This window comes from Herpailurus yagouaroundi, unplaced genomic scaffold, assembly GCF_014898765.1.
Source record: "Herpailurus yagouaroundi ecotype Mexico unplaced genomic scaffold, PumYag 162, whole genome shotgun sequence".
In the NCBI taxonomy this organism is placed as follows: Eukaryota; Metazoa; Chordata; class Mammalia; order Carnivora; family Felidae; genus Herpailurus; species Herpailurus yagouaroundi.
In genome coordinates, this window is record NW_024412403.1 from 55,683,184 (window position 1) to 55,695,885 (window position 12,702).

The 12,702-nt window shown below is 40.2% G+C and overlaps 1 protein-coding gene and 1 long non-coding RNA gene across 10 annotated transcripts in view; both read right to left on the reverse strand.

Moving 5' to 3' along the window:
- Nucleotides 1–578: 578 nt before the first annotated feature.
- Nucleotides 579–6,420, reverse strand: LOC121036191 (uncharacterized). Its single transcript, XR_005793270.1, has 2 exons — nucleotides 5,491–6,420; nucleotides 579–3,794 (listed from the first exon to the last, which is right to left on the reverse strand). It is a non-coding gene; the product is annotated as an uncharacterized LOC121036191 (long non-coding RNA).
- A 668-nt stretch (nucleotides 6,421–7,088) lies between these two features.
- Nucleotides 7,089–12,702, reverse strand: part of CD47 (CD47 molecule) — a 54,819-nt gene continuing 49,205 nt past the window's right edge. For all 9 annotated transcript variants that reach the window (XR_005793273.1, XR_005793272.1, XR_005793271.1 and 6 more), the window contains one exon: nucleotides 7,089–11,021. Coding sequence is in view for 6 of the 9 variants with exons in the window: in XM_040484420.1 (XP_040340354.1) it covers nucleotides 11,013–11,021 (9 nt within the window). In the remaining 3 variants the exon portion in view is untranslated. The remainder of the gene's footprint in view (nucleotides 11,022–12,702) is intronic.

The following is a 12,702-nucleotide window of genomic DNA, read 5'->3' on the forward strand; positions in this document are numbered from 1 at the left end:
CTCTCAGCTGTCAGCACAGAGCCCAATGTGGGGCTCGAACTCACAAACCGGGAGATCATGACCTAAGCTGAAGTTGGACACCCAACGGACTGAGCGACCCAGATGCCCCAAGAAGTTTGCATAATTAATCTTGAAATAAGAAATGACTTTATATGTCACAACTTCTTTCTTCCAAGGACTTTGAGGTGTTTGACAGGTACCTCACTTGTCTGTCCACCCATCCTGGCAACATTTCTGGCCAGTGAGGAGACACAAGCCCAACATACAGTGATCTCCTGCCTCTGTTTGCTCCTGCACTGCTGGAATCTTCAGGCATCTTGAAGGAGAGGCCCTTCACTGCCCCATCACCTAGGAGTGGCCATCACTGATTTCAGCAAGGAAGATTAACTCAAATGTCACCTTGGCCTCTTAGTAGGTGTAGAGAAAACAACTTAACATTGATCGTGGTAGGGTATTTAGAGAAAACATGTGGGCACAATTCCCAAAATCTGCCTTCCACTCAAAATATGACCTTTAATGGAAACTGTGATTCCTAGAACATTGCAGGAGATAGAGTTGAAAAGAAGCAAAACCTCAAGTAAATGCAAAACATTTCTGTAAAGCTTTTATTATCAGAAAGCAACATACTTCTAATTTTAGCTATAGCTGTAGATATAAGCTTTGCTTATATTAATTCGTCCGATATGGTATGTTTTCATCAAAATCACAGAGAAAAAATAGGGGAAGTGACTTTACAGTCACAATATTCCTGGGATATTTCTATGTCCAAACTGGAGATACAGAAACCTGTAAATTGCACATCGTGGGAAGTTCACATGAGACTCCTAAATTCACCATTGCCATGACCTGTCTTAAAAGTTGGTATGAGACACAGAAGTCTCAATTAAATGCAGATGACAAGGTGTCCTGAGTTGATTTTTCTCACTTAACATTAGACTTTCTTAATTTAAGCAGCTCAGTAAGAAAGAAGACATAATAGAGTGTCTTGCTTTTAATTAAACATATATATATATATATATATATATATATATATATTTTTTAATTTACTAGTTTCACTGAGATATTGCTTAATTTCCATTAATGCTGTGGATTTTTTTCCCTTTCCATAGAACACCATTCTTATTAATCTTGCTTGGATACAATTAGTTGTGCTGTGTTTATCTTCCTGGTTCCACAATTAATTTCAGCATAGAACCAATTTATTTATATTTTTCACTGCTCAGAACATCCTTCCCACCGAAAATTCATTGATAGTGGCACAATTCACGTTGTACTTTTATTTTGGGTGGAACAAAGAGAGAGATTGGTTTGGAGGAAGAAACGAGAGGGAGGTGTCTATAAAATGTTCTTCATCCGGTAGCATGGAATAGCAATGTTCCTAATGGAGGATACTAGCGCCCACTTCTTGGTGTAATTATGGTGCTGTGATCGGCCCTCTGCATCACTTTCTGTTCCCTCGGAAACAGATGACAGACTAAGAAAAGACGCCAGTATAGTTATTGCATTTCTAAACACCCAACAAACATAAACAGCGAAGCATCTTTTAACAGACTGTGACATATTGATTCACCACACATCTCTTGCCAAGTTAGGAGTCAGGAACTAAAACATTGACATAGGACAGCTCAGATTCGCTCTCTATGGAGAGTGTATAATACTGTAAGCATTCAAGGCTTAATAGAAAACCAGGTCTTCAGATGTATCTGGGGCCTTTAACCAAGCACTGTCTCAAGCAAGTTTCCACACTCTGCTCAAAGGACAGGCCGTGCAGCCTCACTTGGCGTCTGATTCCCCCTTGAACTGGGCATCATCCATGGCCATATGAGTAGGCGGAGAAGAAGCAAATAGAAGCTACTTCCAATTCACAGCATGTCTCCAGCTGCCTTTTTTGCTTTCTACAGCCACCCAGAATGGAGCGAAGACTCTCATCATTTTAGAGAATGGGCTGATTACAGTATAACCTAAGCCTTATCAAAATCCCCCGACTGCAATCCTTGCATTTGTCAAATAATATTTACCAGGACTCAATATTTTCAACATTCATATTCTCTCCTATATACTTGGATTTAGTTTCTGCTGGTTTATTAGCCTAAAGGCAGCTCTAAGTTCTTAATCTAAGTCTTCTATCTAGAGTGATTGGAGGGCCTGCTCTTAACACATTTCGAGAAGTCTTGAGAATCAGCCACTGACACGAATGCATAAATGGATGAGCTGAGTAAAAGTGGCAGGAGTAGGGCTCCAAAGACCCTCCCTGTGCTATAGGGACGGGATCCTCCTCTTCCATCTTTGCATTCCAGGATGGGGAATTCCTCCTTGGCCAGTGTTTAATAAGAAGAGGAAAAAGAAATAGTTTACAGTTCCTGGGGACTCCCGGTGGGTCGGGTGCTGTGCTGAGTACTTCCCATACGTGATCTATTTCAATCTTCACGTTTCATTTTTATCTTGCAGATGAAGACACATAGGCACTGACAAGTGAGTTCCCTTGCACGGGGCCACACAGCTGGTGAAGTGCAGGGTGCTCTGACTCTGCACATGGCCTCTCCTCTAAGTGCCTGTTCTACCAGGTGCTTGGATGGCACGGTGTGTAGAAGCAGAGGAAACCTCGCTACTCCACAGAAGAAACTACGAACAGGAAACCAGAAACCTCTGTGGCTCTCTTTCAAGAGTAAGAATAAATGTGCTGAACTATCCTTCAAGGCACTAATGACTGGGCTGCTGAACACTGTCATGGCTATTATTGTTTTCCAGGCTGACACTTGGCCCGTTCTCTCTCTTCTTTACTTTCAGGCTAGTAATTAGATTTAAATCCCTGATAGGATTCTAACTTTGGTCACCCTGGGGGGTTCCAGATTTCTTTACTATTGCTTGCAAAGATTTTATTTAAAAAAAAAAAAAAAGCCCTTTGAAACTAAGTACGTTACACTCAGCAACAGCTTTTTAAAAAATCTATTATCTTGTTGGGTCTTTTGAAGAACACATGCTGCTCTCTCTCTCTCTCTCCTCTCACCTTGAGATGTCAACCCCTATTTTTATCTCCCAATACAAAGAATAAAAATACTCAGGAGGACCAGAGAAGGCAGACTCCTAAGACACTGTTTTCATCCATGCCTGTGTTACTGCCAGGTTCATTTGGACAGCATCCAGGCACTTGGAATCTGTTGACTCAGGAATTTGTTTTTTTTCTTTTTTTAAAAATAAATTTGTTTTCTACATATAGTAGGACTTATTGTGGTGGTTTTGCCTCTCAGGGGAAAAATAAGGAACTGTTCTTTACACGAATGAATGAATCTCTTGGCCTCTGTGCCCAGTTACTTTGAGCAAGGGAGCTAGAGGCATATTTTTGCATGGAGCTGTTTACCCACCACCGGATACCCGTGCCGATTTGTGGCAGCACCCAAGTGCTCGTGATCATGAAAGCAGCTTTTCTCTACGTAGGTACCTGACCCAAACAGGTATGTTAAGTACTTTGAGGAACTAGATGGAGTCCTATAAATGAGTAGCTGGCTCGGGAGGGGATCACCAGTCTCATTAACACATGTTAAAGCAACTGAGTGGCCTCCCAGGGGATCCAGTCACTCAGGAAAAATCTGTTCCGAGACCTACTCATCGCTATATGATGGCTCCTTCAGAGGATCCCGGATGCTTTTGAGGAGGGAGCTTGTTGGTTTCTCTACTGAGTCTACTCAGTTCATACAGCAAAGAAGGATCCCAGCCAGAAGGCACAAGGATGAGGTTTGGTAATTCTTCCAGTCAAGCCCTTCAGCCGGATGTTTCCCAGGAGACTGTATTTAATACTTTGCCAGAAACATAAAAATAATACAAGAGCATTTAATTTTACTAACTGGGATGCTTTTAAAAAAGCTTAACTTAGGGGCAGCTGGGTGGCTCAGTCAGTTAAGTGTCTGAGTTCAGCTGAGGTCATGATCTCACGGTTTGTGAGTTCGAGCCCCGTTTCAGGCTCTGCGCTGACAGCTTAGAGCCTGGAGCTTGCTTCAGATTCTGTCTCCCTCTCTCTCTGCCCCTCTCCTCCACTTGTGCTCTTTCTCTCTCTCAAAAATAAATAAACTTAAAAAAAGACTTTAAAAAAATTGTTGTATAATTTTGTTCACAATTTAGGCAATGAATGAATGCCTCATATCAGGCTAAAGCAATGAGCTTAAAGCATAAAGAAAAATTCCATTAATTTTCTGACAACTTCCTCTGAAAGTGAAAACAACTGATACTTGTTGATGTGTTCAAATATATCCCTCCATAGGTCCCACGGTAATATTTTCTGTTCCGATTTAGTAACAGTTGTTACCAGAACAATCCCTGTTGATAGCTAGGTATGTAGCTAAAGATAGGAGGAGATGTGGGCTCTATTGAATCCAGGATAATCAAATTAAAAAAAGATCCAAGACATATATACCCAACCAATTCAATTGTGAGAATTGAACACTTGATAACAGTGCAATAAAAACGTTTTTTTCAATTAACCAAATATAGGCATCCTCTAGCTTGCTAAAATGGGGTTTATGAACATCACATTCTAAAAAGGTCTGGTTGAGTTGGGGATGGAAATTCCCAAAAGAGTGAGAAGCATTCCTGGGGGGTGGGGTGAGAGGCCTGCCACCACCCAGCTCTCACCCAAGGTGGTGGGGAAACTAGTACTACAACTGGCAGGCAATGAAGCAAGAACAAAGATTCCAGTACTTTCCAGTTGCCCTCAGCACGAGAGCTATCTCCCCACACAATCTGTTATGTATACTGAAATTGCTAAATTACTCTATACTTAAAAAGTAAGTGAGTAGAGTGCTCCCACGGAAGATATACTCCATATCTTAAGCAAACAACACTTATATTTTGCCAACAATCCATGTGTTTAGACTGTCTATCAGCTTATATATCATGTCAGTTTAACCTTGAGGAATTTCGCAGGCAATTCAAAGAAAATTAGGAAGTGAAACGACAGTTGTCTTTTCTGGAAGGCAGGGCTGTGATCAAATAAGATTATGTGAAGAGGAGGGTCCCGAGCCTCGTGCCATGCCGCCAGTGTGACAGCATCTATAAGGGAACTGCAATTTTGCAAACGTGCACAACTCGCAGGCTACCTGGCATCGAGACTGACATGGAATTGCGGTTTTTAGACTTCTAAATCATTTCTCTCCAAATTGGACTCCTCCCCAAGCATACTGCTTAGGAAGCATTTCTCATTGTAACACCCTTGGGAAAAGATACCTGGCCCTCCGCGGGTGGTGGGCTATTCTCAGAGCTGAAGCGCTCCTGCATTCCAGTCAAACAGCTGACCAAAGGGATGGGTGTTCGCTAGAGTTCTAATTTCTAGGTCCACCATCACTTCTGTGCAGTCTGTACTACTATCTTCAACATGAAGCCATCAGTCCAATTATCCAGAACTCAGGGTTAAATACTTTATTTCTCTGATTCGAGCACGAAGCTTCTACATGCAAAATAAACACTGGGTGCAGAGTTCCGGCACGGCCTCATACTTACTAACACCAAGGCTGTCGAGTGTGCTCGAATCTCTGAGCTTCTGGGGAAATCATGTCCTACATAGATGGTGTTACCATAATCCAGTATTTTCTAAAGCTGTCAAACTTGAAGCCTTCAGCTGGAAAGGCGCCGTGCAAAAATGAAATCGAGTTGCATCTGGAAGGCTGCACCTCCGTGGGAGTCCTAATCAGGTTGAGTGCAGTTCCGTGCTATCCAGAGCAGCCTTCAGTGCAGGAGGTAGGCCATTTAAATGCTTTGTGAACTCCATTAGTTACTCCTGCTGAGAGTGAAAAAGTCCTCATAAATGCATAAAAAATTAAATTGCCTATAAGGTAAGAAATGAGATGGTACCTTGCTGCCAAATATTATTTTCCATTCAAATAGTCTACAATCACACATACAATGCAGAATCATAGAGCACATACCTGTAAGGCATGTGGCGCTGACTAGGGATGCTGTGCTGGAAAAGCTAGGGACATCTCATCACCTGGTAACAATCCCCTGACTTGACTTCAAGTTTCCTTCCCCTCTGTCCCCACCCCCATCCCAGATGGCACTCCCAGTCTCCATTCCAGGCTCAACATGGGGGTCAGGCCAGCCCAGGGGGAGTGTCAGAGACGCCTGGTCTAGATGAGCGAGAGAAGGAGGCCCAGACCTTGTCAGAACTGCCAAGGTGCAAGCTGGGGTGCATGGGACTTCTGAGAGAGATGCACTCTTTTTTTCTTCCCTCTATGTTCCCAGACCTTGGCAGAAGGTGTCCGGGACTGCAATTGCTGTTTCGCCATACACGTGCAACCTGTGAAGGTAGGCAAGAGCTAGCTGGAGAGCTGGCGAGACGCTGGGTCCTTAAGACACCGTTCTGAGGCCCACTATCCAGCTATGCATCTGAATTTTCAGTAACATTAGCCAATAAACCCCATTTTTCTTAGATACAAGTTTTCTTTCACTTGTAATCAAAACAGTCCTGACAAACAATTGAAATGGAGAACCGTTTTAACTTACATGTATCTTGGAAGAGGTTTCTCTCATTCTGCTGGTGAGGAAGGGCACAGAAACGTGGGGTGGGGTTGTCAAGTTCTCTGTTAGTTAGCAGTATAGATGGGACCATAACCCAGGGTTCTTACTTTCTCATGGGATGTTCACACTAGACCATGGGAAAAATTCAACACAAGGGACTTGCTTAAAACTTTTAGTTAAACCTTTGCTCCAATTAAAAGATTACTTATTGGTGGAGTGCCTGAGTGGCTCAGTCAGTTAAGCGTCCGACTTTGGCACAGGTCATGATCTCACGGTTTGTGGGTTCGAGCCCCACATCTGGTTCTGTGCTGACAGCTCAGAGCCAGGAGCCTGCTTTGGATTCCGTCTCCCCCTCTCTCTCTTCCCTTTCCCCGCTTGCATTCTCTCTCTCAAAAATAAACATTAAAAATATGTTAAAAGATTACTTATTGGTTATTTTCTTTAAAAAAGAACTTCTAAATTAGTATCTTAACTGATCCTTTGCATTGTTACCTCGAATACGGACAACTTGAAAATACAATAAATTTCTTAGAAAGGTGCTTGTGGCCTGCTTTAACAACAATAGAAATAGCCCAACAAAATAGCTTAAAATGTTTTATTAAGTATATATAATATTACAGGGTAATATTTACAAAGTTATGTTTTTAAATAAAAAAGTATCTTGGCAAAGATTGCAGATATTCAAAGCTTCAAACGGTGATAAATTGATTTAATACATATAAAAAAAACCTTTAACGGTAACACAGCTGTAAAACAACTTTGGTCTTTAAATCACTGCAAAAAATGGCTACTGACAAATAGCACACCTTTAATTGCTATGGAAAAAAGCCCCAAGAGAGGATCTTGCACATAGCAACACTGGAGTTTTTTTTATTTAGAAATGGTTAATGGATATTTATATGATGTGGGATCTAAATCTCAACAATGGCTTTTTGTAAATAATGCTCCATTTAATAAAAACAGAAATGTTTCTTTCTCTCATCAACCCTGATAACAACACTTTTAAGATTCCATTGATGTCGCCTTACAGAGAAGCTTATTACAAATGCTCTCTTTTTTTTCAAAAGGCTAAATTTATGGGAAAGCTGGTCTTAAATGATAAGTAAGAGCTGTCAAAAGCCAAAGGCAGGAAAACTTCCTGCTCACTGCTTATCTCCTAAAAGTTACCTGGATTATTATCCCTACTAGCCACAGAAAATGACTTAACAAAGGACCCCACTGGGTGATGGCAGTTAGTGATTTTGAAAATATGACACATGTAAAACTAAAGTTTCTAAACAAACTCTCCATCAAATAAAACATAATAAAAACATAAAGGGTTGCCCAACAATCATTTCTCCAGTTTCCAATGGCAGGTAAATAAAGAAGTATGCATTTCCATACACATCCCACAGGTCTGTTTTTGAATACCCCCTTTAGGACAAAAAAACTTCTAGAAGGTGATACAGAGCTTAATGAGATGGAGGAGTTGAACACATCACTTTTTGAGCTTTATTCATTCAAATCACAATTTGGTCATTTACTAAATTGACTGTAGCATCCCAGAATAACCAATACTCTCAAATTTGGGATAGCCCCATTATTTTCATCTTGACATTCTCAGAAATTTAAACAAAATGAACCTGGAGTTTCCAGGTGAAAAATCATCACCTTATCACCTTTTAAGGTTTTCGGAGCATGTGAAATTTGTTGGAAAAGAAAACTATCTAAATCACTCTACTGAAAATAGTAGGGCATCTACACACAGCCAACTCTCAATCATCGAACCTATGTACTGAACATCTAATGTATGCAAAACACTGCAGGAAGAGAAAGGAAAAAAAAAAAAAGCTCTTGCCATAACAGAATTTCAACATCAAGTGAGAAGCAAGACAAAAAAACCCACTAGACCTCAGCAGACACACGTGAAGTATTAAGCAAGGTGTTAGATGAAAGAGGGGGGTGGACTACAGAGGAGAGCCAGTAGGGGAGGCAGGGCTTGAGGAGAATGTTTTGAAGGAGACGGAAAAATCAGATTTGGCCAAAAACATTGGAAAGGTTGTTGCAAAAACGACAAGGGGTGTCAGAGAATGTACAATAAATAAAATCGAGTGGAAGAGTCGGTGGCAAAAATTGGGATCACTGAGTTAAAAGCACGTTGTGTGGGGGAGGAACAGATACGTGATGCTCAAAACTAATGTTAATTCTAATTTGGTAGAACAAAAAAAATCGGGAGCCCACTACACGTCTGATTTAAAGAGAATGACCTGGCCCAATGATGGCCAAGCAAGAGGGCTCCCGCTGATGTGGTCCCTTTTCCAGAGAAGCTGACAACTAGTAAGACCGAGAGTTGATGTCACCTGGCATCTCTCCTGCTTCCTCTGTGCGTTGTCTAGGGCAGTGAGTGCCTCAAAAGACAGGCAGCATTAAAGAGAACACAAAGGATGGGTGGGTCCCAAGACTGAACCCCAAAGAAATGAGAGTTTATTGCATATTAAAAGGTACAACCTTAGTTTATAAAAAAGTTTACTATAAAGGTTTTCATGCCTTTCTTTTTCTTAATAGAGAATAGGTATCTGGATCGTTTTCAAGTTCATCTGCTTTTCTCCTCCCTTCATCAAAACTGATTTCTAAAGTAACAAACAATATAGTAAAATATAAATATTTTCAGAGGGAAAAAGGGCAGCAAGAGCCATCAGATTTATATAAAGGAACACAGCTCCCTCTACATATGATAATATTTTGGACAGCAACACACTTAGGAAAGAAAAACAAAAAAAAATTTTTTCAAGAAGAGCTGTCCTCATCGTTTGTTCGGTTTTCTGAGAAGCATCAGCAGGTCATAAAATTGAGGTCTGCCATGGGCAAAACCATTTGGTCCCAACATGAAATATGAAAATTAATTTGGCATAAAAGAGGCACATGGGAACAGTTAGTGGACTAAGAAATAACTATTAGTAATGTAACTGCAGATATGAATGTCTTATTAGACAGACAGGAAGAATTACTAGTATTTTTAGAAGGTATTGTGAGCAGTCAAAAAGCTTGGCAAATTACCTAGAAGTTTTTGAAGTTTTAAATGATCAAATATTCGCATCAAATATAATTCCACCCAATAAAGATCTTTTTAAATGTTTTTACTAAGAGCATGAAATTAACATTTGCTCTCCTGTGGGTACCCACTGTTGTCCACACAGAAGATGCACGTGCCTACCTTATACATGTGCGCACACACACACACACACACACACACACACACACACAGAGGGAACCGAGTGCTAATAATCTAAGAGTACTCCAGGTGATCACAACGGTCAGAATGTTAGTTTTCTTCTAATGGGGGTAGGAAACGTGGGGGTTTTGTTTTACTTTCCAATCTTAGGGTAAGGGGCTTACGGAGGCAGGACTACAGGAGGGAGATGATGAGTGTTTATCATGCAACACAGACACAACAGTAACAAAACCACCCTTCCGAGGGCTGGCTTGTTGGCCTGACGGTGACACGTTATATTGCCATGCAGGAGACTCACAGTTCAAATCTCAATCTTGGTTTTTCATGCCCCAGATCAGAAAAGAAGTGAAGAAACATTGTAGATTGTGCCTTCAAATCCGAGGAAGGAAATACATATGTTACAACCATCGCTACTTTTGCTGAAAAGTGTGAACATAGTTCTCTGAAAATAAGTCTGGCTCCTTTCTGCAATGATGCTACCATGTCACGTGTCACGGGACCATGTTCAAAGAGGAGAAAAGGTGCTACATCTTGTACAGCAGAAGCAAATAACAGGAGGACAAGACAGGGTTTAAAGGGTTGTGTGAATAAGAGATAAACACATTCATCAATAAAATTACCCTAACTCTGAAAAGGATTCATCACACGGTATGCTGAAGGAAGAATGTGTGAATGGCAACCCCCAAGAATGAAGACCATGGTCTCCTGCCGGAGATGTAGGCGGCATTCAAGATGTTCCCAACCAAACTCCTATCTGTACTTAAATTTGCTATTCCTTTGACCCAGACGTTCCAGAAACCTTACTCGGCTAACACCAGCCATACTGCCAAAGTGGCTGTGAACCCGAGTGTGCTAAGGTTCTGTGGAAGCCACTGTTCTTCACAGATCTCTCTGGGAAACCAACAGGTTAGCGTCACGTGATTCTCAACCTCGAACCAATTCAAACTGGTAAACTACAGTCAAGAGGCCCTAAGATCTGAAAGGCATCATTCTTGGAAATTAGCCACTCTACCCTTGCCCTTTACTGAATAAAAATAACAACAAAAAACTGGATCTCAATTGGGCACACAACACAGATAATAATTCTTTTATTAACTAAATTACAAATGCTTTGAATAAAAACTTAACTGTAACAATCATTTAAGGGTCAAAGATTTACTTTCTCCCACAGATGAGAACCAGTAATTTTTCTTGTTTTCTTCTCCTGAACAGTGAATCAAGGCCATGGTGCTTAAACACAATTGTATTCCTTTCATATCTTACTACTTTCCAAATCAGAGTCCATCACTTCACTTCAGTTACTCTGGAAAATTGAAAAATGAACATATAATCATTATTCCTGTCCATTTTCTATGCATTAACAAGTTGATGAATTTTTAAAAATTAAAAGTTTCAGATATACAGCATCTAAAAATAAAGAAAAAGTGTTTAATCTTAGATTTACAAAGGTCACAGATGTAAACCGGGTAAATCATTAGTCTTTTTAGTTGTAGTAAGTAAAAGGCCAATGCCACATGAAAATAAAAATCAACAAAGTCTGATAATCTCAGTTGGCTGGGTTGGCTGAGAAGCCAAGAGATGTTGGTTTTTCAATGCAAAAGATATTGACCACAGAATAATATTCTATCACATTCACTTTAGCCTACATCATTCATTTGATGTAAGTGAAATAAACATGTGAGTAGGTGCAAGTGAAAGAGAAAACGGGATTGTGGTCCTTAGAAAGACAGTCTGGGGGCGCCTGGGTGGCGCAGTCGGTTAAGCGTCCGACTTCAGCCAGGTCACGATCTCGCGGTCTGTGAGTTCGAGCCCCGCGTCAGGCTCTGGGCTGATGGCTCAGAGCCTGGAGCCTGTTTCCGATTCTGTGTCTCCCTCTCTCTCTGCCCCTCCCCCGTTCATGCTCTGTCTCTCTCTGTCCCAAAAATAAATAAACGTTAAAAAAAAAAATAAAAAAAAAAAAAGAAAGTCTGAAACTGACGAGGCAGACACACTGTGAGGGCCTGGAGCCCACCAGAAAGATTTAAAAAAAGGTTAAAAAAAAGAAAAAAACAAGAACAAATTCTGAACAGCTAAATATTAGCAAAATTAAGGGAATTTCAAAGATCATCATAGACTTTGTATGCTATGAACACACAAAAACTGCTGTATCTACTGACATGGTGGTTCCAAAAAAAGTCACATGAAATTAATAAAGGAAAATGCACTTGAGGTTCTTATACTAGTTTTCTGAAAACAGAGAAAAGGAGTTTCATTTCTTTATACAACTACAGAAGAATCACATGGCAGAAGAAAAAGAGCAAAGAAATAAAAACAAAACAAAACAAGAGAATGTAAACATGGACGAACTATGCCACAATTCCAGGTACTAGTTCTTTTTTTGAATGTCACTTAGTTTATTCCTACCAACTGCAAAATTTTTTTTTATTAGGAAGGTGGTGGTTGGTAAATAAAACAGACATTTTTGTAGTGAAGGCTGTGCCTACAACACAAACCTACAAAAGTGGAATCGTTCTGTGATTCCTTGTTGAACACAGCCTAACCATTGTTTTAAACTTTGTCCACCAGTACACAATTGGTGTGTTTTTAATCTTATGCAAAAATTAATTGCACTCATGGGAATATAGCCTCTTGTGTTAAATGCTGCACTTTGCCACAGAGGTGAGGAGGTTAAAGCAGTAAAATAGCACACTATTTACATGATCAAGGAATGACTAAATATCAAAGGTATGAAGAAATGTTGGATAAGATAAAAACATACAGTTATTAAAATATTAACAGAATTGAAGTATCACAGCATCTTTAAGCAAAATCAAAATGAATACTCATAGCACTCAATATGTCCGACTTACTTATCTTTAAAAACTAGCAAATGTCTTTGAAATAATACAAAATAGAAGTGATTAGCCCAGAGTTCCAAAACAAGAAGCAAAAGCTGAGTGACTAAACATTTCTTTTTAAATCCTTTTTCAAATGGTTACAACTGA